This window comes from Pangasianodon hypophthalmus, chromosome 28, assembly GCF_027358585.1.
Source record: "Pangasianodon hypophthalmus isolate fPanHyp1 chromosome 28, fPanHyp1.pri, whole genome shotgun sequence".
Taxonomy (NCBI): Eukaryota; Metazoa; Chordata; class Actinopteri; order Siluriformes; family Pangasiidae; genus Pangasianodon; species Pangasianodon hypophthalmus.
The window spans coordinates 9,558,299-9,582,772 of record NC_069737.1 but is presented as its reverse complement, the minus strand read 5'-3'; the positions used below and the strand labels follow the sequence as shown (position 1 = coordinate 9,582,772).

General features: G+C 40.5%; 2 protein-coding genes across 2 annotated transcripts in view; both read left to right on the top strand.

The window, feature by feature from the left end:
• The first annotated feature begins 14,178 nt into the window (after window positions 1-14,178).
• Window positions 14,179-16,833, top strand: LOC128317648 (uncharacterized). The gene is made up of 2 exons (XM_053230887.1): window positions 14,179-14,758; window positions 15,113-16,833. The coding sequence occupies exon 2, from the start codon at window positions 15,312-15,314 to the stop codon at window positions 16,521-16,523; it is 1,212 nt and encodes a 403-aa protein (XP_053086862.1). The 5' UTR covers window positions 14,179-14,758; window positions 15,113-15,311; the 3' UTR covers window positions 16,524-16,833.
• Window positions 16,834-20,848: 4,015 nt separating this feature from the next.
• The window catches only part of LOC113544265 (protein eyes shut homolog), a 50,243-nt gene continuing 46,617 nt past the window's right edge, over window positions 20,849-24,474 (top strand). The window contains exon 1 of the mRNA XM_053230726.1: window positions 20,849-20,945. Within this exon, the coding sequence (XP_053086701.1) occupies window positions 20,849-20,945 (97 nt within the window). The remainder of the gene's footprint in view (window positions 20,946-24,474) is intronic.

Genomic DNA, 24,474 nt, shown 5'->3' with positions numbered 1-24,474 from the left:
CCACCAGAGTCTCATGCATGGGGTGGGAGTCGTTCTCCAGTATATGTGATCGCTTGGCCATCATCCTCCTTTCTCCCACCACCTGCACTGGGTCAAGAGTCCACGACCGAGCTGGCCCTCTTTATGATTTTATCAAGTCTCTCCCTGTCTGCAGCAGAGATGCCACTGCCCCAACAGACAACCTCATAAAAGATAGCAGATGCCACCACAGTCAAAAAAAGTCTTGAGAAGTGCTCCCTGCACTCCAAAAGACCTAAGTCTCCTCAGCATGTACAATCTGCTCTGTCCTTTGTTGTAGAGTGCAGTGGAGTTGTCCGTCCAGTCCATTTTATTGTTGAGGTGAACACCCAGGTATTTATATGAGTCCACTATCTCAATGTCCATTCCCTGGATGTTCACTGGTGTCAGGGGTCTGTGTCAAGTGTCTCTGTCTGCAAAAATCCACCACCAGCTCTTTGGTCTTGCTGCCATTGATCTGGAGGCAGTTCCGCTGGCACCAGACTACAAAGTCCTGGATCAGTTCTCTGTACTCTGCATCATCCTCCCCAGTGATGAGGCAGACGATTGCAGAGTCATCAGAGAATTTCTGCAGGTGACAGCCCACTGTGTTGTATCTGAAGTCTGCAGTATAGAGTGTGAAGAGGAATGGAGCCAGGACCATTCCCTGCGGGGCCCCTGTACTGCAGACTACCATGTCAGGCATACAGTTCTGAGCCCTCACATACTGTGGACGGTTGGTAATGTAGTCCAGGATCCAGGATGCAAGGTGCTGGTCCACCCCTGTGTGTTCCAGCTTGCCTCTCAGTAGCGCAGGTTGTATAGTGTTAAAAGCACTGGAAAAATCAAAAAACATAATCCTCACAATGCTCCCAGGCTTGTCCAGGTGAGAGAGGGCACTGTGCAGGAGGTGGTGCAAGAAATTGACTGCATCGTCCACCCCAGTGCCAGGCTGGTATGCAAACTGGAGTGGGTCCATTGATGGGCTCACCAGATGGTGGAGATGCACAAGGACCAGCCTCTCCAGAGTCTTCATCTGGTGGGATGTCAGAGCCACTGGCCTTTAGCTGTTGAAGTCCTTGGGGTGTGGTGTCTTCGCCACCGGAACCATGTTTTCTACAGCTGTGGCACTCTCCCCAGTTTCAGACTCATAGTGAGGATGAACTCCACTATCTCACATAGCTGGTCTGCACAGGACTTGAGGAGCCTACCTCTGATGCCATCAGGACCATTAGCCTTCCTTGCCTTTATTTTCCTGAGCTCAGCTCTCACCTGGTCTGTAGTTAAGGAAATGCTAGAGCAGGGGGACTGTGTGCTGGAGGGTGTGGATGGGGTTATGGTGGAAGTGACTGGGGAGGTGGCTGTGAGATGGAAGTCCTGGAGAGGCTAGGGGTGGGGGAGGGGCAGACTGCTGGGAGTACAGAGATGGTGGGGCACAGCTGAGATGGTTGGTTGGGGGGAGGAGCATGTGACTGGTCAAACTTATTGAAGAAAAGGTTCAGATCATTCACCCACTTCCTATCCCCACATGTTTTTAGTCCATTCCAAACTCTGTTGATAATATTCAGTTGCATCTTCCTTCTGTAGCAGTCTTTACCCTCCCTGATCTTCCTCCTCAGCTCCGTCAGTTCTTCTTTGTTTCCTGCTTTAAAGGCTCTCTTTTTCTCCTTGAGTAGTGTCTTTATAGCAGGAGTAATCCAGGGTTTGTTATTGGAGAAATACCATACAGTCCTGGTGGGTATAGTGTTCTCCACACAGAAAATTATATAGTCCATTACACAGTGTGTAAGACTGTCAATGTCCTCCCCATAAGGGTCACAAAGTACTTCCCATACAGTAGATTCAATACAATCCTTCAAAGCCTCTTCAGTCTCTTCAGACCGTCTCTTCACTGTGCAGGTGACTGCTGGTTCCCTGTGCACAATGGGTTTGTATATGGGGAGGAGATGAACCAGGTTGAGATCTGATGTTCCGGGGGGGGGGGGGGGGGGGGGGGGGTCATTTACAAATACTGCCAGCCTCCTCCTTTCCTCTTACCGCTCTCCTTCTTCCTGTCTGCCCTCATCAGGTGGAATCAATCCAAAGTTGCATTCATGTCTGGAGTTAGCTTGGTTAGCCATGTCTCCACAAACAACATGATGCTACATTGCCGGTATTCCCTTTGGTGCCAGGACAACGCTGCTAACTCGTCCATCTTACTGGGGAGAGATCTTACATTCCCCATGATGATCGACGGGAGGACGGGTCTGTATTGTCTCCTCTTGGCCCGGCATCGAGCTCTGGCTCAGCTCCCCCTTTTCCTCCTCCTCAGCTTACGAGGAATGTAAGGTCTCTCCTGGGGCAACACCACTGTGTTACGGAGTGCTAGCAGCTGATCCTTACTGTAAACAATGGAGCTGTGATTGCACGACGACGTGGTTTCAAACAGTGCAAAAAATATAAGGATTACCAAGATAGATAACACTACCTTGGTCCCCTTGGTGCAAAGTTACGTAAAAAAGAAGATAAGTGACGAAGAAAGATAATAAAAATAAGAGAAACTCAAGAATTTAAGAAAAAAACTCAAAAGCAAGTGGGAGCCGCTGTAACAGGCAGCCACTCGCGCGGTGCCACCTGAAGAAGACCATTGTGTTGAGATGACAGCTAAAGAGCATTCGTTTACTGTTCCTAAACAGCATCTTAACTTCACAAGATCCAAATGCATAGATCTGGAGTGATTTAGAGTCTCTGGCTGAAAGATGATGGACAACTATGTGAAGTAAATTCAGGGATCTCCCTTTTCTGAGAAGCTATAGATGAGTTGCGAGACATTGGAAATACAAGACATTTTTAAAAAGTTCTATTGACTTTTTTTTTTCTCTCTTTAAAAAAAAAATTAATACGAACCCCAGAAATGGGATGCTTGCAGAAAGTTGGCTTTTAGTGTTGACTTGAAATCAGATCACAGGCTTCAAGTTTAAGTCATTGTTGGAAGGCTTTCAATCAGTTCATCAGGCTGCATTAGCAGTAGAAATAGACCCATGAGAAACTTATGATTATATTATGAGGTGGGCTAGATAAATTGAGTTGGCTAAACATTCTAAGAAGAATGGTTTGCCTACACAAAAGGGAACAGCAGTCACAACAGTTGATATATATTTGAAGGAATAGGAGGACTTGTACCATTTCAGTGGAGCATATATGTGCCATTTCAGATTCACAAAGACTATATAATAGGTCACATTTTTGGGTAGGACCCTATGGTGTAGGTACTATAGTGTAGAATTAAAAATTATTGAGATTGTGATAGCACAACAAAGCAAACTGCATAAGGATCCATCACATGCTATCACTTCAGTTAATTCCCTTAAACCTATTTATAAAAACCGGCAGGAAAAGCTTTATGGGGATTATTGTGCCAATAATAGTCTGAAATATGGGCAAGCTTATGTCGCTCCAGTGCGTAGAAGAGCCATGTCTTGTACCACATTAAAAATACCCAATTAGAGCTGAACTAGGACTTCTTGATTGGGTATGAGTATGGTGAAGAGACATATTCTGCAGTTCTGTGTCAGTTCTGTGTCAGAACAAAGGAGGTAGGTATAAACCACAAGGATAATATTCTACTAATATCCTAGCAACTATGAAGGGACAACCAAGTGTGTGAACTTTAGATGCATCTAGAATCAGCATCTAGAAGTAGAAGTGGCAGGAAATATGTAATTAAACCCAAATACAGTGTTGTTGAAGCCTCATGAAGGTGCATCACAGATGAACTTCAATTTCCTGAGAAAATTTTGGGTAGCCAAATTACCAGCATTAGCTGACCCTGGAATGGTCAAAATGATTGGTTATGACAAGAGGGGAAGAGAAGCCAGAGGCAGCATTATTAACTCCAGTACCTGTGATAACAGTACAGTTTTTTCAGTACATGAAGTGTCTCCTGAGTATATTCTACTTGAATATCAAATTGCTGCAGATTAGGAAAATAATATTTGGAGAAAAAAGAGGGCAAACCTAGATGAGGGCAGGATTTAGAGAAAGGTGGGAGCTGATGAATTTGTATCACAGAAAAATTCGTACCAGAGCTCAAATTAGTGAGACATGGTAGTAGCTGCAGATGATGAGAGATAAAGATTAATACTGTCACCTTTGTCTGATATGTATGAAAAATAATGTAGGACTAAGCCAGTCAAGGTAAAAATGTCACATACCTTAAGACCTAAAGATCCATGGACTCACCTCCAGCTTTTAGGAGGCAATGGAACTGATGATAATTAAACAGAATTTCTGTGTCCTATCATCCACAAAGTATGGTTTAACCATTATACTCCAGTCTAGGGTTGAGATGTTAACATACAGTCTATGAAGAAAACACACTGGACAACTTTCTAACAAGTTAGAACAGATATATTGAATGAACACTATTTATGCAGCCACCATTCAATGGCATCAGACAGGCTCAGGCAAAAATAACTAATAAAAAATTATCCAGGCTTACTGAACCAACCAACTTCACTTTAACAACAAAGAAAAACACAAGCAAAAGACAATCTGTTTTCTTAACTCCATACCTTCCCAATACACAGAAGGCCAATCCCTACCCCAGTGACTTGGACTATCCAGCGCACAAGCAGAAGTAGTATTTACAGAAAGTAAACAAAATCTAAAGATAAATTAAGATGTACAGTGGGAATATATACAGATCCTGCAAACAGTATCAAACGGGTCAAGCTAAAGTCAAAAGCACAGTTCAAGAGCACAGTTCAGCATGTCATCCAACTGTGCAACATTCGATTATGAATGAAGACAGAACACACCGAAAAAAGACCACAGAACAACCCCCATTATGACACCCCCACCTACAAATGTGAACCTCGGGTACAAGTATTCAGTAAATAGCAGTATGCCTACAATTGACATCTAGATAGAGAATCAGATTAAACAATGATTAAATGAAAACCCGGTATGATAAATGACATAAGTCCCCAGGGTGTGAAGCATAACAGCACGTATGAAGACTAGTCAGACACTGCACACTAGTTTGACCATTCATAAAACAGGGAGGGAGAGGGCATATATTGCCACCAGCCATTTCATGGACTTTGTGGCCACTCCAGATCAAGTTAGAGACTTAAAACCATTTGAGCATATGACAGGAACGACAATGTTTTTGCCCATGGGTGCACCCACCCTGATGGAAGTGTTGGGGGATTCTTCTCTGTTAAATGTGAAACTAAAAATGTGACACTATCGTAAAGTATTGGGTAAAGCACTGAACCAACATGTGGCAGAAGCTCAAAAGAGATGGGATAATCAAAACTTTGACACCGAACCTAGCATTACAGATATAGGCAGTTTTGTAATGGTAAACACATTTCTCATATGGGTCTACCTGCCTAGGTAGGGACCTATGAGTTGTACTCACCACTGCTATGTGTATTTATCAGAGGCAAGGGGGTAGATGGAGAAAATTGAAAAAACTAGTTACAGATTATCTTCAGCAAATAATAATTATAAGTAGTTTAGAGGAATATATATATATATATGTATATATATATATATATATATATATATATATATATATATATAGTATAGTATATATATATAGTATTGTGCAAAAGTCTTAGGCACATGCAAAGATATGCTGTAGAGCAAAGATGCCTGCAAAAATAATGAAATTAAATGTTTCTACATTTTAAAAAAATACTGTAAAGATCAGTAAACAGTAATAAATGAAACAAAGTCAATATTTGGTGAGATGACCCTTTTTAAAGAAAAAAAAAAGTAGTCTCAGGTACAATTTGTGCAGTTTTATAAGGAAATTAGCTGTAAGTTTTACTGAGGATCTTGCAGAACCAGCCATAGTTCTTCTGTAGACTTTGACTGTCACACTTGCTTCTTAATTTTGCAGTAAAACCCAGCAGCCTTCATTATGGTTTTTTTTGTCTGAAAAGTGGTGTCTTATGTAATATGCAAACATTTTTCTGTAACATTTAATTTTGTGCTGGACAACTAATGTTTGGAAATCTAAAAAGTTTTTGTACTGAATCAATAATGTAGAAGTCATAAAATAAAAATAAAACAGTAACAGTATAGTAATAGTTGCATAAGTGTGCAAACCCCTAAACTAATACTTTGTTGAAGCCCCTTTTGATTTACACCACTCACAATTCTTGACTTGGCAATATTTTCCCACTCTTTCTTGCAAAAACATTCTAGATTGTAAGGGCATCTCCTGTGCACAGCCCACTTCAGGTCACCCCACAGATTTTTAGTTGGATTCAGGTCTGGGCTCTGACTAGGCCATTCAAAAACATTGATCTTCTTTTGGTTAAGCCATTCCTTTTGTTGATTTGGATGTATGTTTTTGTTCATTGTCATGCTGAAAGGTGAAACTCCTTTTCATCTTCAGCTTACTAGCAGATACCTCAAGATTTTGGACTAAAATCAACTGGTATTTGTAGCTATTCATGATTCCCTCCATGATGATGATTCCCTTAATAAACGCCCCAGTTCTAGTTGAAGAAAAGCAGCCCTAAAGTATGATGATGCCACCACCATGCTGCACCATGGGTATGGTGTTCTTTTGGTGATGTTCATTTTTTTTGCACTAAATATACCTTTTGAAATTATGGAATTATTATACCTTTTGGAATTGGTCTCATCAGACCATAGCAAATTTTTTTGCTGCATGGTTTGGGGTGGTTTAGTTGAGCTTGGATGTTTTTTTGTGAGAAAGGGCTTCTGTCTAGCCACCCTACCCCGTAGCCCAGACATGTGAAGAATACGAGAGATTGTTGTTACAGAGAGTAATCAGTACTCGTCAGATATTCCTGCAGCTCCTTTAATGTTGCCATTGGTCTCTTGGCAGACTTCCTGGTATGTTTTTGTATTGTATTTTTATAAATTTTTGTGGGATCTTCTCTTCTTGTCACTGTGGTGCTCCATTTTCTCCATTTGTTGATGGCCTTTACAGTGTTCCATGGTACATCTCATGTTTTGGAAATTCTTTTATACCCCTCTCCTGATCAATAGCTTTCAACGAGTGAGATAAAGTGTGCTTTGTCAGCTCTTTTTTTAGACCATGGCTTCAGCGGTTGGATGAAACCAAGAAGAGGTGAAGAAAATCCTACAGAAACAGCTGATCTTTATTGGGGGTTAAACAGAATGATTTCATTGATGACGCCTGTATCATAATTACTTTTGAACATGAGATTGAATGTGATTGGTCCATTCTGAACACAGCCACATCCCCAATTATAAAAGTGTTTGCACACTTGCAACCAGGTTATTGTAGCTTTTTTATTTTTCTGTAAAATGTTGCTGATTCTGTTACTTAATTTTTATACATTGTAAAGTTCTGACATGATTTATCTTGGTTTCTTTTTTTTACATTACAAAAACCTGCCATTTTAACAGGAGTGTGTAGACTTTTTATATCCATTGTGTACACGAATCAGCTGTAACATTAAAATAGGATATATTAGGCAGCAATGAACAGTTAGTTCTCAAGGTTCATGTGTTGGAAGCACGCAAAATGGGGCAAGCATAAGGATCTGAGCAACTTTGACAAGGGCACAATTTGATAAATTGTGATGGCTAGACGACTGGGTCAGAGCATCTCCAAAACAGCAGGTCCTGTGGGGCTGTTCTTGGCATGCAGTGGTTAGTACCTACCAAAGTGGTCCAAGGAAGGACAACCACTCTGTTTCCATGGTGTCAGAAAACAGAGTGCATCACAGCTTGCTGCGTGTGGGGCTGCGTAGCTGCAGACCAGTCAGAGTGCCCATGCTGACCCCTTTCCATTGTCAAAAGTGCCTACAATGGGCATGTGAGCATCAGAACTGGACCATGGAGCAATGGAAGAAGGACGGCTGGGTGCCTGTGCATCACTTACCTGGGGAAGCCGGCAGAGGCAGTGTGATGCTCCTGGATGTTCTCCTGGGAAACCTTGGGTCCTGGTGTTCATGCAGACCAAGTACACCCCTTCATGGCATTGGTATTCCCTAATGGCAGTGGCCTCTTTCAGCAGGCTAATGCACCCTGCCACACTGCAAAAATTGTTCAGGAATGGTTTGAGGAACATGACAAAGAGTTTAAGATGTTGATTTGGCCTCTAAATTCCCCAGATCTCAATTCGATCAAGCATCTGTGAGATATGCTGGATCCATGGAGGCCTCACCTCACAACTTACAGGACATAAAGGATCTGCTGCTAATGGCTTTGTGCCAGATACCATAGCACACCTTCAGAGGTCTTGTGGAGCTCATATCTTGACAGGTCAGAGCTGTTTTGGCGGCACAAGGGGGCCCTACACAATATTAGGCAGGTGGTTTTAATGTTATGGCTGGTCGGTGTTTGTGTGGGTGTGTTTGTGTGTGTGTGGGGGGGTATATATTATGAATCTGAATGTGAGAATCAGGAGTATAAGATTAGGGTAGCAATAAAACTTTAATTCATTTTCTATGCTCCATTCTTACTGTGAAACACTCATATTTCTGTCGTGTTGGACATGACTGAATTATAAATAAGCTTCTTATTATGTGACACTTATAATGAAATAGATTTGCCCATTTTTCCCTCCAGAAAACTTTGCCTTGTAAGTATTTTCATGCATTTCCTCCTCATAGCTGACTTTTATCTTTCTCAACAGATGACATTTTTGAGCATCTCCTTTGCTGTTTAGCAGCTTTTGCCTTTTATTCTGTGCAAGCTTCAAATCTCTAATGCTGCAGTGATGACACTATCTCGCATTCATCACTTCCTGGCATCTTGAAAGTCTCTCTGCAGACCATCTGAGGAATCTGTTTTTAATTTCTCTCTTGCCTGCTCTGCTTTTCTTAACTCTGCTTTTGCTTTCAGTGAATATATTATGTTATATCCTACACAAAGTCCAAGGTTTAATGTTTAATTTAAACTAGAATGCTTATGAGATCTTAACTAAACAATGTCGTTAGGTGGACTGGGCTGTTTAATTCAGACTGCAGTCTTTCATAGGGTTATCATCAGGATACTTAGATGGTTGTTGCAAGACATTGATTTTGTGTCCCACAATGATTTCTGTGTTGATTTGGATTTATGTTTGGATTTGTGTCTCTGCACCTCTACCTGCAAAACAGCCTCAAAACATCAATAATCCACCACTATTTTACAGTGGGCTTGGGGGATCATCCTTGTATGTATCCTCCTTTCACCAAGCATGCTAATGCTGTAATTGGGCAGAAATTTAGATTCTGGCCTCATATGACCATAAGACAAAACATCACCTTGTCTTGGACATGCTGTTTTCTTTGTTTAATCAATTGTGTTTATATCCCTGGCATCTATATTATTAGTTTTAAATGTCTATGACTGTGTGTGTCACAATTCCCCAGACTTTATATGGCATGAAAGAAATAGCTGATACGATTAGCTGGTATGATTAGACAAAGCAGAATAGCTGGTATGATTAGACAAAGCAGGATTCATTCAGTTTAAGAAAAATTTAAAGTAAAGATGAGCAGGATGTCCAGTGGATTTGTTGATGAGGGCTTAAGATGAAAAGCTACCATAAATGAGTAGCTTTGAAATTGTTGTCTGAGCAAATTATGTGGTCTTGGATTAGATGCTTGGACTGTAGAGATGAACCAATTACTGTTTGGTGAAGAGCTTCCTTATGTGTGCATAGGCTTTTATAATGTTGAAAGGCTCAGAGAGCAAATGTTGTCACCAGGAAATCAATCGCAGTGCATTTGGACTCCTATTTGTTATCTCTCATTGAAGGTGTTTGATAAACTGGGACCTGTTCTTTGTGAGTTGGCTGGATTGGATTGTTGATATTTTGACAGGTCCCTGGATTTGTCGGTTCTTCAAAGTGGTTTTCAGACTTGTTACCAAGACACCAAATCCATAAACTCAAACTTACTCAGGAGCAGACTTGTTCAACGTAAAGATGATCAGACCATGTATTTAGAAGCATTTTATAAATAAAGGAAATCATGCATATTATATCTTATTAAATATATACCATGTGCATGATTACTAAAATGAGGTCATGTAATTACTTTTTTTCTATTTAAACTTTAGTTTAAAAAATTGTGCTTTTGTCTAAAGAAAATGTGCCCAGGATTTGAACAAACAGTGTCTGTGGATAGACAATTTAATTAAAAGTGTTATCATGGGAATGTGAGATATATTGCCATTACCACCCACAGCATAACTGTAGAAGAACTGATGCACATTTGTTTGATTGTTTTGTCTCTGCTTCCTTAATATTCCAAAAAAGTTCCACATTTATCAGCTGACATAATGTCACTCATTTATTCTGCTCTGATTTTTGAGTGCCACTTACACTTCACTAGGTAGAAAGGAATTTGGTGTGGTTTTTAACAGTATGTTGCTTATTTATTTTTTGCCGATACTGTCAAAAAAACTCCAACAGTGTCCAGGATAATTTATGGAATTATATTTAGAGAACACAACATGTATGTATATATCTATCTGTAGCTATTTTTCCATTTGTGTCTTTCAAAGGAGGAGTTTCGTCTACTTTAACCTGACCTCTTCCTTTTTTTTTTTTTGCTTTCTTCCTCTGTCTCCTACTCACATTTCTCATTTTCTTTTTATTGGCTTTCTTCACTTATCATTATGAACTAATTTGCTGACCACTACTCATCTCATAGCTCCAGTCGAACAGCTGCCAAATGCCGAATCCCAAAATGTGATAAAATATTATTGGTTATCACTACCAAATTTTATTCACTGTCAGCCTATACACACTATTATTTTATTCTTTTAACATCACTCCCTACACTGTTCTTTCCTATAGGATGCCACTGTGACGCAGAAATAGATGAGTGTGAATCCAGTCCCTGCCTGCATGGTGGAGCATGCAGTGACTTTGTTGGGTACCACATGTAGTGCCTTTTGGTCCACAGTGATGTGATAGTTGCCCTCAACCCCAATGCCAGTGCCAGCTGCTATGTCTATGCCACCTGGTTTGACTGATGGCTTCAGAAATTCACATGCCTTTTCAGCTCCTTTTGAATTGTCAATATTGTCAGGAATTTCTAAAAACCTTTTCCCATTTTGTGCAGTCACTTGGCTGGTTTTCATGCAACTCTTCTGCCTGAGAGATTTATGGTACCGTTTTTGCCCAGCTGTCTTCACTCCTAGGCTCCAATAAGAAGGAAATAATTTTATGAATGACTCACAATATGAACATCTTTGATTGGTTGGGATGTTTGATAATAGAGGAAAAATAGGTGTGGTCCATTTTAAAGCTTTTACATATGATAAAACGTATGATATGATGGTGATAACTAATTCAACTAGGATCATTGTAAGAGTAAAAATCATTTGTTTTTTTTGGATAATCAAGACTTTTTTTTCTATTACACTGCTGCAAATTAGTGTATCAACAGCTCCAACAAAGGCTAGGAGCAGTAGCACATAAAATATTTAATGAACTGATCATTATAAAGTCCTAATAACTGTGATTGATTTTATAAAATGGTACAAAGCAGCTATTTTAAATGGTCTTTTTTCTATATACTGCACATTTCAGAATCATCAGTGTGTAGCGGGTGTTATATATATGGATTCAACCATTTCTCCCTGGCTCTTTGAAGAGAAAATTTATCCTTGAAACTGCAATTTTATTTTTTTCCACCATGTTCTGCTGGGCCTTAACTAATCAAATCTGAAGCATATAAAGAAACTTCTTAAATTATTTCTCGAAAGTCCATCTCTTTGCTTTTTTTCTCAGGGTAATTGTCAGTTCGAACAGGTTAGCAGCCCAGAGCCCTACTGAAAGTGTTAACGTCCTTGTTTATCATTTCCACCACTGATGTCTGAATTATCTTCAAACAATCATGTCTGAATTTTACTGAATTATGGACTGGTGTCCCATCCGCGGTGAATTCTTCCATCTTGATCCCAGTGTTACCGGGATACATTGAGGATCCACAACAGCCCTGACTAGGATTATCTGAATTATCCAGCTGTCATTTAATCAGATGTTCAGATTAAATGACAGATTACTAGTATTTTTTCTGCCAGGATTTACTGGGCTGAACTGCGAAGTGAATGTGAACTTCTGGCACACTGCCAGATGTCACATGTCCTGCAAGAACACAGTGTGTGGACACACCTGAGGACCTGCATTATGTGTCTCAGACCGTGTCCCCGCACCTTACAGGTTAGTTGACTGAACTCCAGCTACTTTTTTTATCTCATACACGGTAGAAATCCATTCTGTATTGTTCCTGTGCTACTTGCCCCCAAAATGTCATGAAATGCATGGAATCAGCATTGGTGTTTGATAAAAATGGTGGTCTTCAAAAGACTATTCTGAAAATCGTGACGTGCTTTCAGTTTTACAGACAAGTAGTTGGAAAAACATGTGGTTTAGAGTGGAAACATGACTCATAGTTGTCTCGCATAGTTGACATGTTTGCTTCATGGTGATATGCTCACAGTGGGATTGTGCTTTCCCTGTTGACTCATACAGTACTGCTGAGGTGTATACGAACTCGGAGAGTGTGAGATGAGTTGATGGAGTTTCACATCAATAATCTTTGCTTGTAATGAGAATGATAAAAAGGGGTGTTTTTATTAAGTAAGGAATAAAACATCACAGGGTGTTCTGTTATAAATACTCTATGACTAGGAGGTGTGATGTGTTACCACCCTGGAGCTGTTTAATTTCTTATGGCTGCACGTCCTGAAATGCTTCATTCTGCTTATGCCACAGCAGTGATTTCCATTTATTGCACATTTTTATTTTTTAAAGAAAGAAATGCCATACTTCTGTTTAAATCTGTTTAAAGTTATATTTAATGTTGTGGAATGTCCATACACCAAGGTAGTCCCTGTTGCTTACAATATATTATTGTTACTAATGCCAGTTCCTAATAAACCATAAAGAGTCATGGCAGAAAACTTAAAGTAAGAGCTTTATCTCTGATACAAAGCACTGGAGTCTTACAGAAACATTCACCATATCAATGATTATACATTTTTCTTTGTTACATAGCTAAACTTTTTTTTTAAATCTGATTATTAGGAATAGGATTAAATAATGAGAGCATCTGCTTTAATTTTTTGAGGTAGTTAATTACTTATAATGTATTAGAATGATTGTAGATAATAAAACATTCTGATTTTTGACAGGTGTGTAGCAACTGGGGGGACAGTGTCTTATCAATGGTACCAGCAGTTACAGCTGCATTTGTGCACCAGGTTGGACAGGACCAAGCTGTTTGGTTAACATTAATGACTGTACTCAGCACTGAGCCACTTGTGTGGACAAAGTTGCTGAGTACATATGAGTACCTGTAGCTCTTTTCCCTGAAAAAATGTGTATTTGTGGGCTGTGCCAACCAGCAGCAAACATCATGCAGATTTCCTGATGCATGTAAAGATCACCTATGAAAAAATTATTTTTTTATTATAAGCAATTTACAGTGGCATATGCATTTTTCTTCTTCTTTTCCCCATTTTTAGTGTTTCAGTGGAATTCTTATCAATGTACACTTTGAAAACAGCATCTCAATGTGTGAACTGCAATACAAACCATTACTTAAATAATAATGTGCATGTTCAGTGGCATTGTATAAACAGAGCACTGATAAATATTTAATAAGTGTGAGAGGGTTGAAGAATATGACACAAGATGTATTCACAAAGAATAGCAGTTTCTTATTTAGATGTGAAATTGTTATAATCTTTTTTTATTACTGAATTGACAGTTGTCAGTGTGACCATGGATACACTGGGGTCTACTGAGAGCTTGACATTGATTATTGCATTAGGCACCAGTGCTCAGAACATGGTGTCTGTGTGGACCAGATCAAGACAGATGAATGAGTTCCCCATGTACTAATGGTGCCACCTGCATGGATATTGTTGCTAGTTACTGGTGCCTCTGTGCTGCTGGTTTTGATGGTGAGCTTCACAGATTGAAGAGTGGCTTTGCTGAGCGATGTTAAGGTTGGAAATTAAATCTGTATCATAATTTATAACTTAACTTTTGATCCTGACCATGTGCTTGCTTTGTCAAGGCTTGAACAGGAATGCTTCCACTCTAAACCACATAGTGCAAAGTTTGGTGATTTGGACATATGATAAGTAAGGCTGGAACCACTTATCTCCTAAGAGTTTGTGCAGAAGTGTTCTGCACATTGATTTGTTATGCAGAAATCCCTGTTCTGGTTTTACTCGAATTGTCACACAGCTGTGAGTTTCATGTCTGGTGAATGGCAGTATTGTAACAAGTCAGAGGACGAGAGTTACAAAATTCAACCATCAGGTTTCACTATTAACCGGCAAGACCATGGCAAAAAAAAATTATAAATCTGTTGAAAGTGCTTTATGCTATGCAAGAAAGCCATGTACAATGAGTTATATGGCCTATTATGCCAAATTTAGTTACTAAAGGTTATTGCAACTTCAACTCAAAAATATGTCAGTATTTTACAGAGGGAAAGTATTTAGAGTCGCTTACACATCTGCTTAAGCTGATTATTAAAATTACCTCTATGCAGTTCATGCCTCTGTTGTTGCAAGATTCTTCTTGTTCTGTTACCACTTAATATGTTAGAGGTCTTGTTTCTTCTCTTCAAGTGATCCCTTTATTTAGCCGTGTCCCCTTTAAGAATCTTCGGGTTCAGTAAGGTCCTATGACATGTGACCATTAATCAGGAAGTAGTCAAGCATGGCACAGAGAGCAGTATGTGTAATGCATTTAAGATAATCCTGTGACATCTGCATACATCTTATGCCCTTTGTAGCATCGTGGGTATGTATTGATTGTTTTTAACAATATCTACGATTGCAGATCATTATTTTGGGGACAGTGTTGCATTTTATAAAATTACTGTTAAAAGTCTGTTGTTTACCATATACATTACTATAGTACTAATGTAATGTTATGTCAGTTGCTGTACTGTTCCTAGATCATTGAAAGTTAATACTACAAGTGCAGTTAATTTAGTGATTGGATAAGCGATTACAGATTAAAATGATACGATATATTTCATTCAGAAATGTTTATTAAATACATAAAAATAGTAACAGTAAAAACGTTAATTCATAGTATTCAAGTTAATATATCTGTTCATGTTAAAAAGTGCAAGCCATTTGCATGTTTCAGTTTCACCTTTCCTTGCAATGTCAATAAACCTGTGGACAAGGAGTCAACTGTCTTCAGAGTCTTGATGTTAGGGAAGAGTTTATCTGGCTGTCAAGTTATATACAGAACATATACCGAGGACAGCACAGTGAAACCACGACTTTTCAACAGGCAAGATAACGCAATGTCAGCTGACAGGTGCCAATAAAAGCATTGTCACATGCAACCAGTGGACAACTATCTGATTATCAGTGTATGGAGAGATACACCACCAGACTGTGCCATGGCAACAGAAACATCTTCATTAAAGACATGCTCTCGTGTTTCATGTTCTTCAGTATGGTCAAGAGCATCATCAACTGGGTCAGCAGCAGCTAAGGTGAGAGGGAGAGCAGAAGCAGCAAAAGCACGGCTTGCCTTTGCTGAGGAAGAAGTTAACCTTAAGCTACAAAAGACCAAGCTGGAGGCATCTATGGAAATGCTTGAGCATAAGAAAGAGATAGCTGCAGCAATAGCAGAAGCGGAGGTGCTTGAAGCCGCTATTGATGAAAATACAGAGAAACACAGTTGCAGACTAAGTTTAAATTCCGCTCCCTTAGAAGCCGCACAACGCACTGAACAATATGTTATTGAACATACCAAAGTACAAGAAACAGAACTACTGCTATGTGATGATATTCCCCCCAAAATAGAACCAAGCCCAAGCTATAGCATTTCAGCTTCACATCTCAATCCTGAAGCCAAATCCTTCCTTTCACACCAAACAAATGCTGGCTTCCAAACACCTCATGTTACTTCAAATCAGCCATGCATCTATAAAAATGAATATGCTCGTGAGTCATGTGAAGTTAGGTTTGAGAGCAGCCATGCTACTCCTGTGCAACACTTCAGACCACAAAATAACAGTGGTCATCCTACTCCTCTATCATATCCCATAACCCCAAACTCAAATGTTAGCGGCTCAAACATAAATGACTTTGTGAGATATCTAGCTCGTCGTGAGCTTGTGGCAACAGGCTTACTCCAGTTTAATGACAAACCTCAGAACTACCGAGCCTGGAAATGTCCTTTTCAGACTGCAACTACTGATTTAAACCTGTCACCAAGCGAGGAGATGGAACTCTTGCTGAAGTGGCTCAGCAAGGAGTCAGCAGAGCATGTCGAACAGATAAGGGCAATACATATCAACAATCCACAAGCAGGACTGGTGATGGCATGGGACAGACTTGAACAATCTTATGGCTCAACCGAAGTGATAGAAGATGCATTGTTCAAACGAATTGACACTTTTCCAAAAATAGCTAACAGAGATTATCCTAAACTGACAAAGTTGAGTGATCTACTAATGGAGCTTCAGTCTGCTAAGTCCGAAGGAGACTTGCCAGGCCTTGCTTTTCTAGATACGGCAAGAGGTGTCAATCCTATTGTATAGAAGCTACCATTTCGTTTGTAAGAAAAGTGGGTGTCTATGGGTGCAGCCTACAAGCAACAAAACGGTGTTCCCTATCCTCCCTTTGCCTACTTCGTAGACTTTGTTAGACAGGAGGCTAGAATTGGAAATGATCCAAGCTTTTGAGAAGGCAGCTTGGAAGCCCAGCAAACAACGAGAAATCTCTGTACACAAGACAGCAGTATCTTGGAGAGTTCCCATTGACACTGGCGAGCCCCTCAAAAAATCTTATGACTGTGATAAATTCTGTCCCATTCATAGAAAACCACACCCTCTGCGTAAATGCCGTGTGTTCCGGGAAAGGCCCATTGAAGCTCGCAAGGCATTTTTGAAGAAGAATAACGTGTGCTTTAAATGCTGTTCTTCAACATCACATGTTGCAAAAAACTGTCAGATTAAAGTCCAGTGTTCTGAATGTAAAAGTGAAAGGCACCATACCGTGCTCCATCCTGGACCTGCATCCTGGATAAAGGAGGTAGACACTGCTCCTGAGCATGGTGGGGAGGGAGAGAAAATCTCACTTCCATCTCAAGTTACCAGCAAATGCACAGAAGTCTGTGGGGAAGATCAGACTGACAGATCTTGCTCTAAAATATGCCTTGTAAGAGTACTTCCAGCTCGCTAAAGAGACAAGGCAGTAAAACTCTATGCAATTTTGGATGAACAGAGCAACAGGTCACTGGTTCGCTCACATTTTTTTTTTTTTTAAGTGTTCAATGACCAAATTCCAAGTGCTCCGTACATATTAAGAACATGCGCAAGAGTAAAAGAGTCAACTGGAAGAAGAGCCAGTGGCTATGAAGTCGAATCTCTGGATGGAACTCTCCGCATTCTATTACCTAGTCTTATAGAATGTAATGACATTCCGAATAATAGACCAACCCCTGATGTGGTTCGCCGTCATGCACACTTAGTCTGTGGCACACCTCATTCCAGAACAGGGCCCACATGCCCCTATTATGCTTCTCTTGGGTCGAGACATCTTAAGGGTTCATAAGGTCCGTAAACAGGTGAATGGCCCGCATAACCTACCCTATGCTCAGAAGTTGGATTTGGGATGGGTCATTGTCGGCAATGTGTGTCTGGGAAATGTCCACAGACCGGTGACATTCAGAACCTTCCACACAAACATTACAGAGACAAAACGCCCAACTCTCTTTCATCCATATCCTAATGTGTTCCATGTTAAGGAAAAATGCAGGGACATCCAACTAACTAACTACTCTCCTACATATTCTGTGGATGAATCTACCTGTGATGCTGACCACCTGGGATGCACCGTGTTTAAGCGAACCAAAAATGACAACCAGGTGGCTCCTTCGATCCGGAATGCCTCTTTCATGAAAATCATGGAGGAAGGTCTACAAAAGGATTCAAACAACAGTTGGGTAGCACCATTACCCTTTAAGAGTCCACGTCCATGCCTTCCCAATAACAGGCCTCAAGCACTGAAACATCTTAGGTGTCTCAAACGCAACTTGGAAAGGAAGCCTGAAATGAAAGACCACTTCCTCGGCTTCATGGACAAGATGTTCAAAAATGGCCATGCTGAGTTAGCCCCTCCTCTGTGTGAGAAAGAAGAACAATGGTACCTGCCAACATTCGGAGTGTACCATCCGAAAAAAACCTAAGCAAATCAGGGTAGTGTTTGACTCCAGTGCCAAACACAATGGCTCTTAATGATGTGCTTTTAACTGGGCCTGACCTAAACAACATACTGCTGGGAGTTTTGAGCCCCTTCAGGAAGGAGGCTCTTGCATTCACAGCAGACATAGAACAGATGTTCTATTGTTTTTTGGTAAGGGAAGAAGACAGGGACTTTCTACGTTTTATTTGGTTCCAGGACAATAACCTTTCCAAAGATGTTGTGGATTATCGCATGAAAGTCCATGTCTTCAGTAATAGCCCCTCTCCTGCAGTGGCTATTCACTGTCTACGCCAGTCTGTTCGGATCAGCAATTTCCATGTTGACACTGATGTCAAAGATTTTGTGATACGTGACTTCTACATAGATGACAGCCTGAAGTCCATGCCTACAGTCGAAGCTGCTATCAATTTGCTGAAAAAGACACAGGACATTCTCTCCAGATCGAATCTGAGGCTGCATAAAATTGCAGCAAACAACAAAGGGGTCATGGAAGCTTTTCCATCTAGAGATCATGCGAGTGATCTGAAAGATCTAGACTTTGAGGCGGATGCACTGCCAATGCAACGCAGTCTTGGACTTAACTGGAACCTCTATATGGACTGTTTCCTCTTCAGTGTTTGATGAGATAAAACCTTACATCCAGTGAGGTGTCTTATCAACTATCAACAGTCTCTATGATCCTCTTGGGTTCGTAGCGCCAGTCACGATCCAAGGCAAGGCTATTCTGAGAGAACTCACTACTGAGAATGGTGACTGGGATGCTCCATTACCGCAAGAAATGGAGGAAGCTTGGACGTCATGGAGAGCTTCTTTAGCAGAATTGTCCAGACTTTCCATCTCCAGGCCTTGTACTGAGATTTCACTCAGACATCAACTGCTGTCAGAAGGGAACTTTGTGTCTTTTCTGATGCATCAACCAAAGCCATCGCTGCAGTGGCATATCTAAAAGTCACAGCTACTGTGGAGAATAATCACATTGGGTTTGTGATGGAGAAAGCCCAACTTGCACCCCACCCTGAGCACACAGTGCCAAGACTAGAACTTTGCGCTGCAGTGCTTGTCGTTGAGTTAGCAGACTTAGTCTCAGCGGAACTGGACCTTCAGCTTGATGCTATAACCTACTACTCAGACAGTAAGGTGGTTCTGGGTTATATTTGTAATGAATCCAGGCGCTTTTATGTTTACGTTAGCAACCGGGTACAACGTATCTGAAGGTCCTCCCGTCCTGACCAATGGTGCTATGTACCATCAGACCAAAACCCTGCAGATCATGCGACGCGTTCTGTTCCCGCAGCCCATTTACAAAACACCAGTTGGCTAAGAGGACCCGAATTTCTGCTCATACCAGAACCTGCTCCCTCTGAGGTTAATTACAGCCTTGTTGAGCCAAGTTCAGACACAGACGCATGGCCTCTAGTGACCACTTTAAGCACTACAGCATCATCCAAGCAGCTTGGTTCTAAACAATTTGCCAAATCGTTTGGAATTGGTTCCAGTTAAGTCCAAGACTGCGTTGCATTGGCAGTGCATCCGCCTCAAAGTCTAGATCTTTCAGATCACTCGCATGATCTCTAGATGGAAAGGCTTCCATGACCCCTTTGTTGTTGGGGTCACACTAACGGGTGCTATTACTCGCCTTATTCACTCGCCTTATTCACGTAGCCCGTCTTTTCAACAAAGCTGTGAAGGAAAACAGTTCTTGTAAGGACTGGCATTACTGCAAGGCTGAATGCACAGTAGAAGAATCCAATAAGGCTTCAGCCATCATCATCAAAGCGGTGCAAGAAGAGGTTTACAGTCAAGAGATCAAATGTATCCAAAAGCAAGAGAGAATTCCAAAAAGTAGTCCTCTTCACACTCTGGATCCATTCATTGATGCACAAGGTCTACTGAGAGTCGAAGGCCGTCTCCACCATTCAAGCCTTAGTCAGAATGAAAAGTCTCCTTTGATAATCCCTGGCAAGCATCACATCGCAACCTTGCTCATTAGACACCACCATGAGCACATTCACCATCAAGGCCAATACTTTACGGAAGGTTCTGTCTGTTCAGCCGGCTTTTGGATAATTGGTGGGAAACGAAGTGTGAGCAGCATCATCCATCAGTGTGTGACTTGCAGACGGCTCAGAGCTCCATTCAGTGTCCAGAAAATGGCCAGCCTCCCAGCAGATCGCATCTCAGTTGACCCTCCCTTTACTAGTGTTGGAGTGGATGTATTTGGTCCTTGGAGTATGTCCTCATGACAGACAAGAGGAGGGTTCTTTCACAGTAATAGGTGGACTGTCATTTTTACATGTATGAGCATAAGAGCCATTCATATCGAAGTTATAGCGTCACTCGACACATCTAGCTTCATCAATGCTCTTAGACATTTTCTTGCTGTGCGGGGACCAAATTCAGACCGTGGCACAAACTTTGTCGGTGCGTGTAAGGACTTAAAGATACCTTCAAACATTGATAGCAAAACTGTGAAGATGTATCTGGCAAGTCAAGGTTGCACTTGGACCTTTAATCCTCCACACACTTCCCATTGTGGTGGTGACCTTCATGGCGGAGGTAGCAGCCATTATCAATGCCAGGCCTCTTGTTCCTGTGACGACAGACCCTGATGAGTCATTTATACTCACCCCAGCAGCTCTCCTTACACAAAAGGTGAACTATGTTGCTGCACCTGCAGGCGAGTTTGGAGTTGCAGACCTCTATAAGTCCCAGTGGCGGCAAGTGCAACAACTTTCCAACACCACCTGGGAAAGATGGTGAAAGCAGTTCCTGCCAACCCTACAGGCATGCAAGGAATGGCAGTCTAGTCATCCAAATGTCAGACCAGGAAGTGGTGTTCTCCTCAAGAACAGCCAAGTACCACGAAATGAATGGCCTCTTGGACTGGTCACACAGACCTTCCCTAGCCAAGATAGGAAGGCACGTCAAGTGGAGGTCAAGGTCATCAAACCAGGAGGTTCTACACATTTTCTTAGGCCAGTTGTAGAAATAGTGCTTCTACTTTCCCCAGAATCCAAAGTAGATTGATTGTAATAGAATTTGTTGAGTGATGTGTAAGCACATCAGGCGGGGAGTGTTCTGTTACACTTTAATATCTTCGAGGTCTTGTTTCTTCTCTTCAAGTGATCCCTTTATTTAGCCGTGTCCTCTTTAAGAATCTTCGGGTTCAGTAAGGTCCTATGACATGTGACCATTAATCAGGAAGTAGTCAAGCATGGCACAGAGAGCAGTATGTGTAATGCATTTAAGATAATCCTGTGACATCTGCATACATCTTATGCCCTTTGTAGCATCGTGGGTATGTATTGATTGTTTTTAACAATATCTACGATTGCAGATCATTATTTTGGGGACAGTGTTGCATTTTATAAAATTACTGTTAAAAGTCTGTTGTTTACCATATACATTACTATAGTACTAATGTAATGTTATGTCAGTTGCTGTACTGTTCCTAGATCATTGAAAGTTAATACTACAAGTGCAGTTAATTTAGTGATTGGATAAGCGATTACAGATTAAAATGATACGATATATTTCATTCAGAAATGTTTATTAAAGACATAAAAATAGTAACAGTAAAAACGTTAATTCATAGTATTCAAGTTAATATATCTGTTCATGTTAAAAAGTGCAAGCGTAGTGCTGATTACCCATTTGTATGTTTCAGTTTCACCTTTCCTTGCAATGTCAATAAACCTGTGGACAAGGAGTCAACTGTCTTCAGAGTCTTGATGTTAGGGAAGAGTTTATCTGGCTGTCAAGTTATATACAGAACATATATCGAGGACAGCACACTTCTTCTGTAGAGCTTTCAGAACAGGGTGTTTTCAGTTGTGTCTAGATCATCCCATTTTAAATCAGGCACTTTTCTTTAATCAAAAAAATCACCACTTTCAATCACAGCAACACTAGCCAGTCTGTGTAAGAGGGCAGATAGGGCTTTCTTCTGAGTGTGTTATGCTTCCTTGTGTCTCAGCATGAGCAGCAGATTGAAAAGTTGTGATTGGCTGCCTTCACGTGTCTCGGAGGAAACATGTTAGCCTTCACTCTTCCCAGTTGATAGCTGTTGTATGAAAGGGGAGATCTAGCTAGTGGGTAGGAATGGGCAGGTGACTAAATTGGATATAGATAAATAAATAGTGAAAACATGGCTTGATAAAGCAGATATATGTATTTTTTTCCCATTTGCTGTTAATTGAATTCAGTAACTCAAATAACCACCGGACGTTTTTCCAGTATTCAACTGTGCAGTTTGGGTGAACCTGTGCCCACTGTAGCCTCAGATTCCTGTTCTTATCTGACAGGAGTGGAACTTGATGTGGTCTTTTGCTGTTGTAGCCCATGCACCTCAAGGTTTGGTGTCAAGGTTTGTGTGTTCTGAGATGCTTTTCTGCTCACCATGGTTGTAAAGAGTGTTTGAGTTACCGTAACTTTTATGTACTCTCTGAAGAGCCCAGACACTCTCCTCTGACCTCTCTCATCAACAAGGCATTTCTACCGACAGAACTGCTGCTCACTGGATGTTTTTTGTACCATTCTGTCCACTCTTGTAACTGTTGTGCATGGAAATCCCCGAAAATCAGCAGTTTCTGAAATTCTCAAACCAGCCCGTCTGGCAGAAACAACTTTGACATGGTTGAAATCAATGACATCACAGTTGTCCTCATTCTGACTCTGGCTCTTGTCTTGTATCTGCATGATTTTATGCATTGCTGCCACATAATTGGTTGATTGGATAGTTGAAAGTCCAGGTGTACAGGTGAGGTGCACATTGGTGTATATTGTGAATATATTAAGTCTGACTGTCAAGAACAGGATGTGGAAAGGATCTTATTATGATAAGAATGTTAATTTGATCACATTTGCAAATTGCTCAATTAAAACTATGGGCTCCATTATCAGTCTATATAATAGCACTTGATAAAAGACATATTGTTTTGCATGAAAAATATGGCTGTGAGGAAAAATGCTATATTGCAGAAATGAGTGATCATGTCACAAAAATGTATTCTTTTACTTTATATTTAATTTGCCATAAATTTAAAACACAGTTTAATGTAAAAATAACATACAAAATTGAGGCCATGAAATCATAATGTGTGTAATATACTTTTTCATTTTTTCTGTAAGCTATTTTTAGTTTTAGAATTAATTCATTCTGGTCATGTTTTGGTTACATTGAGCTATAGAAAATTTGCCCAAGGTTTAATAAAGCCTCCATCTCATTCCTAATTTCATTGTAAGAATTTTAAATACTGGAACCATTGTTTCGGGAAAAGAAACCATGCCCTACATGCCTGTATGAAAATGTAAAAAAAGGAGTCATGACTGGCATTATTTTGATGCAGAGATGATACATTTTTGCTCTGATGGAGGAAGGAGTGGGTGGTCAAATCTGAAACTTACTGAACAACAAAGAGATGATATATTTTCAGAAACATTCAGTCTAACTCAATTAAAAGTATAAAAATACAATGGAAACAAATCAGGTGTCTCAAGTTGCAAATTAAGCATAATGAGTAGTCAGTAGTATTTACATAGCCTGTGAGCTTCACACATTGCTGTTGGCATTATTCCGCATTTAAAGAAAAGCTCTGTAAGTTCTTGTTAAAGATGCGTCATTCACAAGTAATTTGGCCATTGGTCACTGTCCATCATCCAACTCCATCTGGGCCTGGCAGAACAAACAGCTCACCATCCTGACTTGAAATACAAGTTTGAATTCATAAATTCATAAAATTTAGAAATTAGTTACTCTGCATCCACAGTGCCCATACCGCTACATGCTGACACAAACCATAGGCAACAGTCAACCATGGTAAGTAAGAAGTCAAAGACTAGATTTACAATGCACACTTCCTGGACAATGCAGATAAGGTGCTATACCTAGTGTCTTGAATTCTCTTCCTCTATTCCTTGGCAAATTGAGAATAGGAAAGAGGATGAACATGACATACCTGGGACCTTTCAATAGGCTCCCCCATGGGGTCACAGTCACAAGGTGACAACGTGGCTACAAGGAGAGTCTCAAGTCGCAAGAGCAAATGGAAATACTCCACTAGTTCAGAAGGAAACTGTCTTAGTGGTCAAGAACAAGTGAAGTAGAACTGTAGTTACATCTAAGGTCTGAATGTAGTTAAAATTTCAGTACGTTATTAATAACTACCTATGCATGCTTAAGGATTCAGAAGCTTAAAGGTATTATAAAAATAAGAATTCATAATGTGATCAAAAGCAAGATCACATGTTTAATCTGTGATAACAGCCTAACAGCATGGAGGTCTC

Bases quoted from the DNA above. Each gene is read 5' to 3' on its own strand.
- LOC128317648 (XM_053230887.1), top strand. From the start codon at position 15,312: ATGCAACCAGTGGACAACTATCTGATTATCAGTGTATGGAGAGATACA.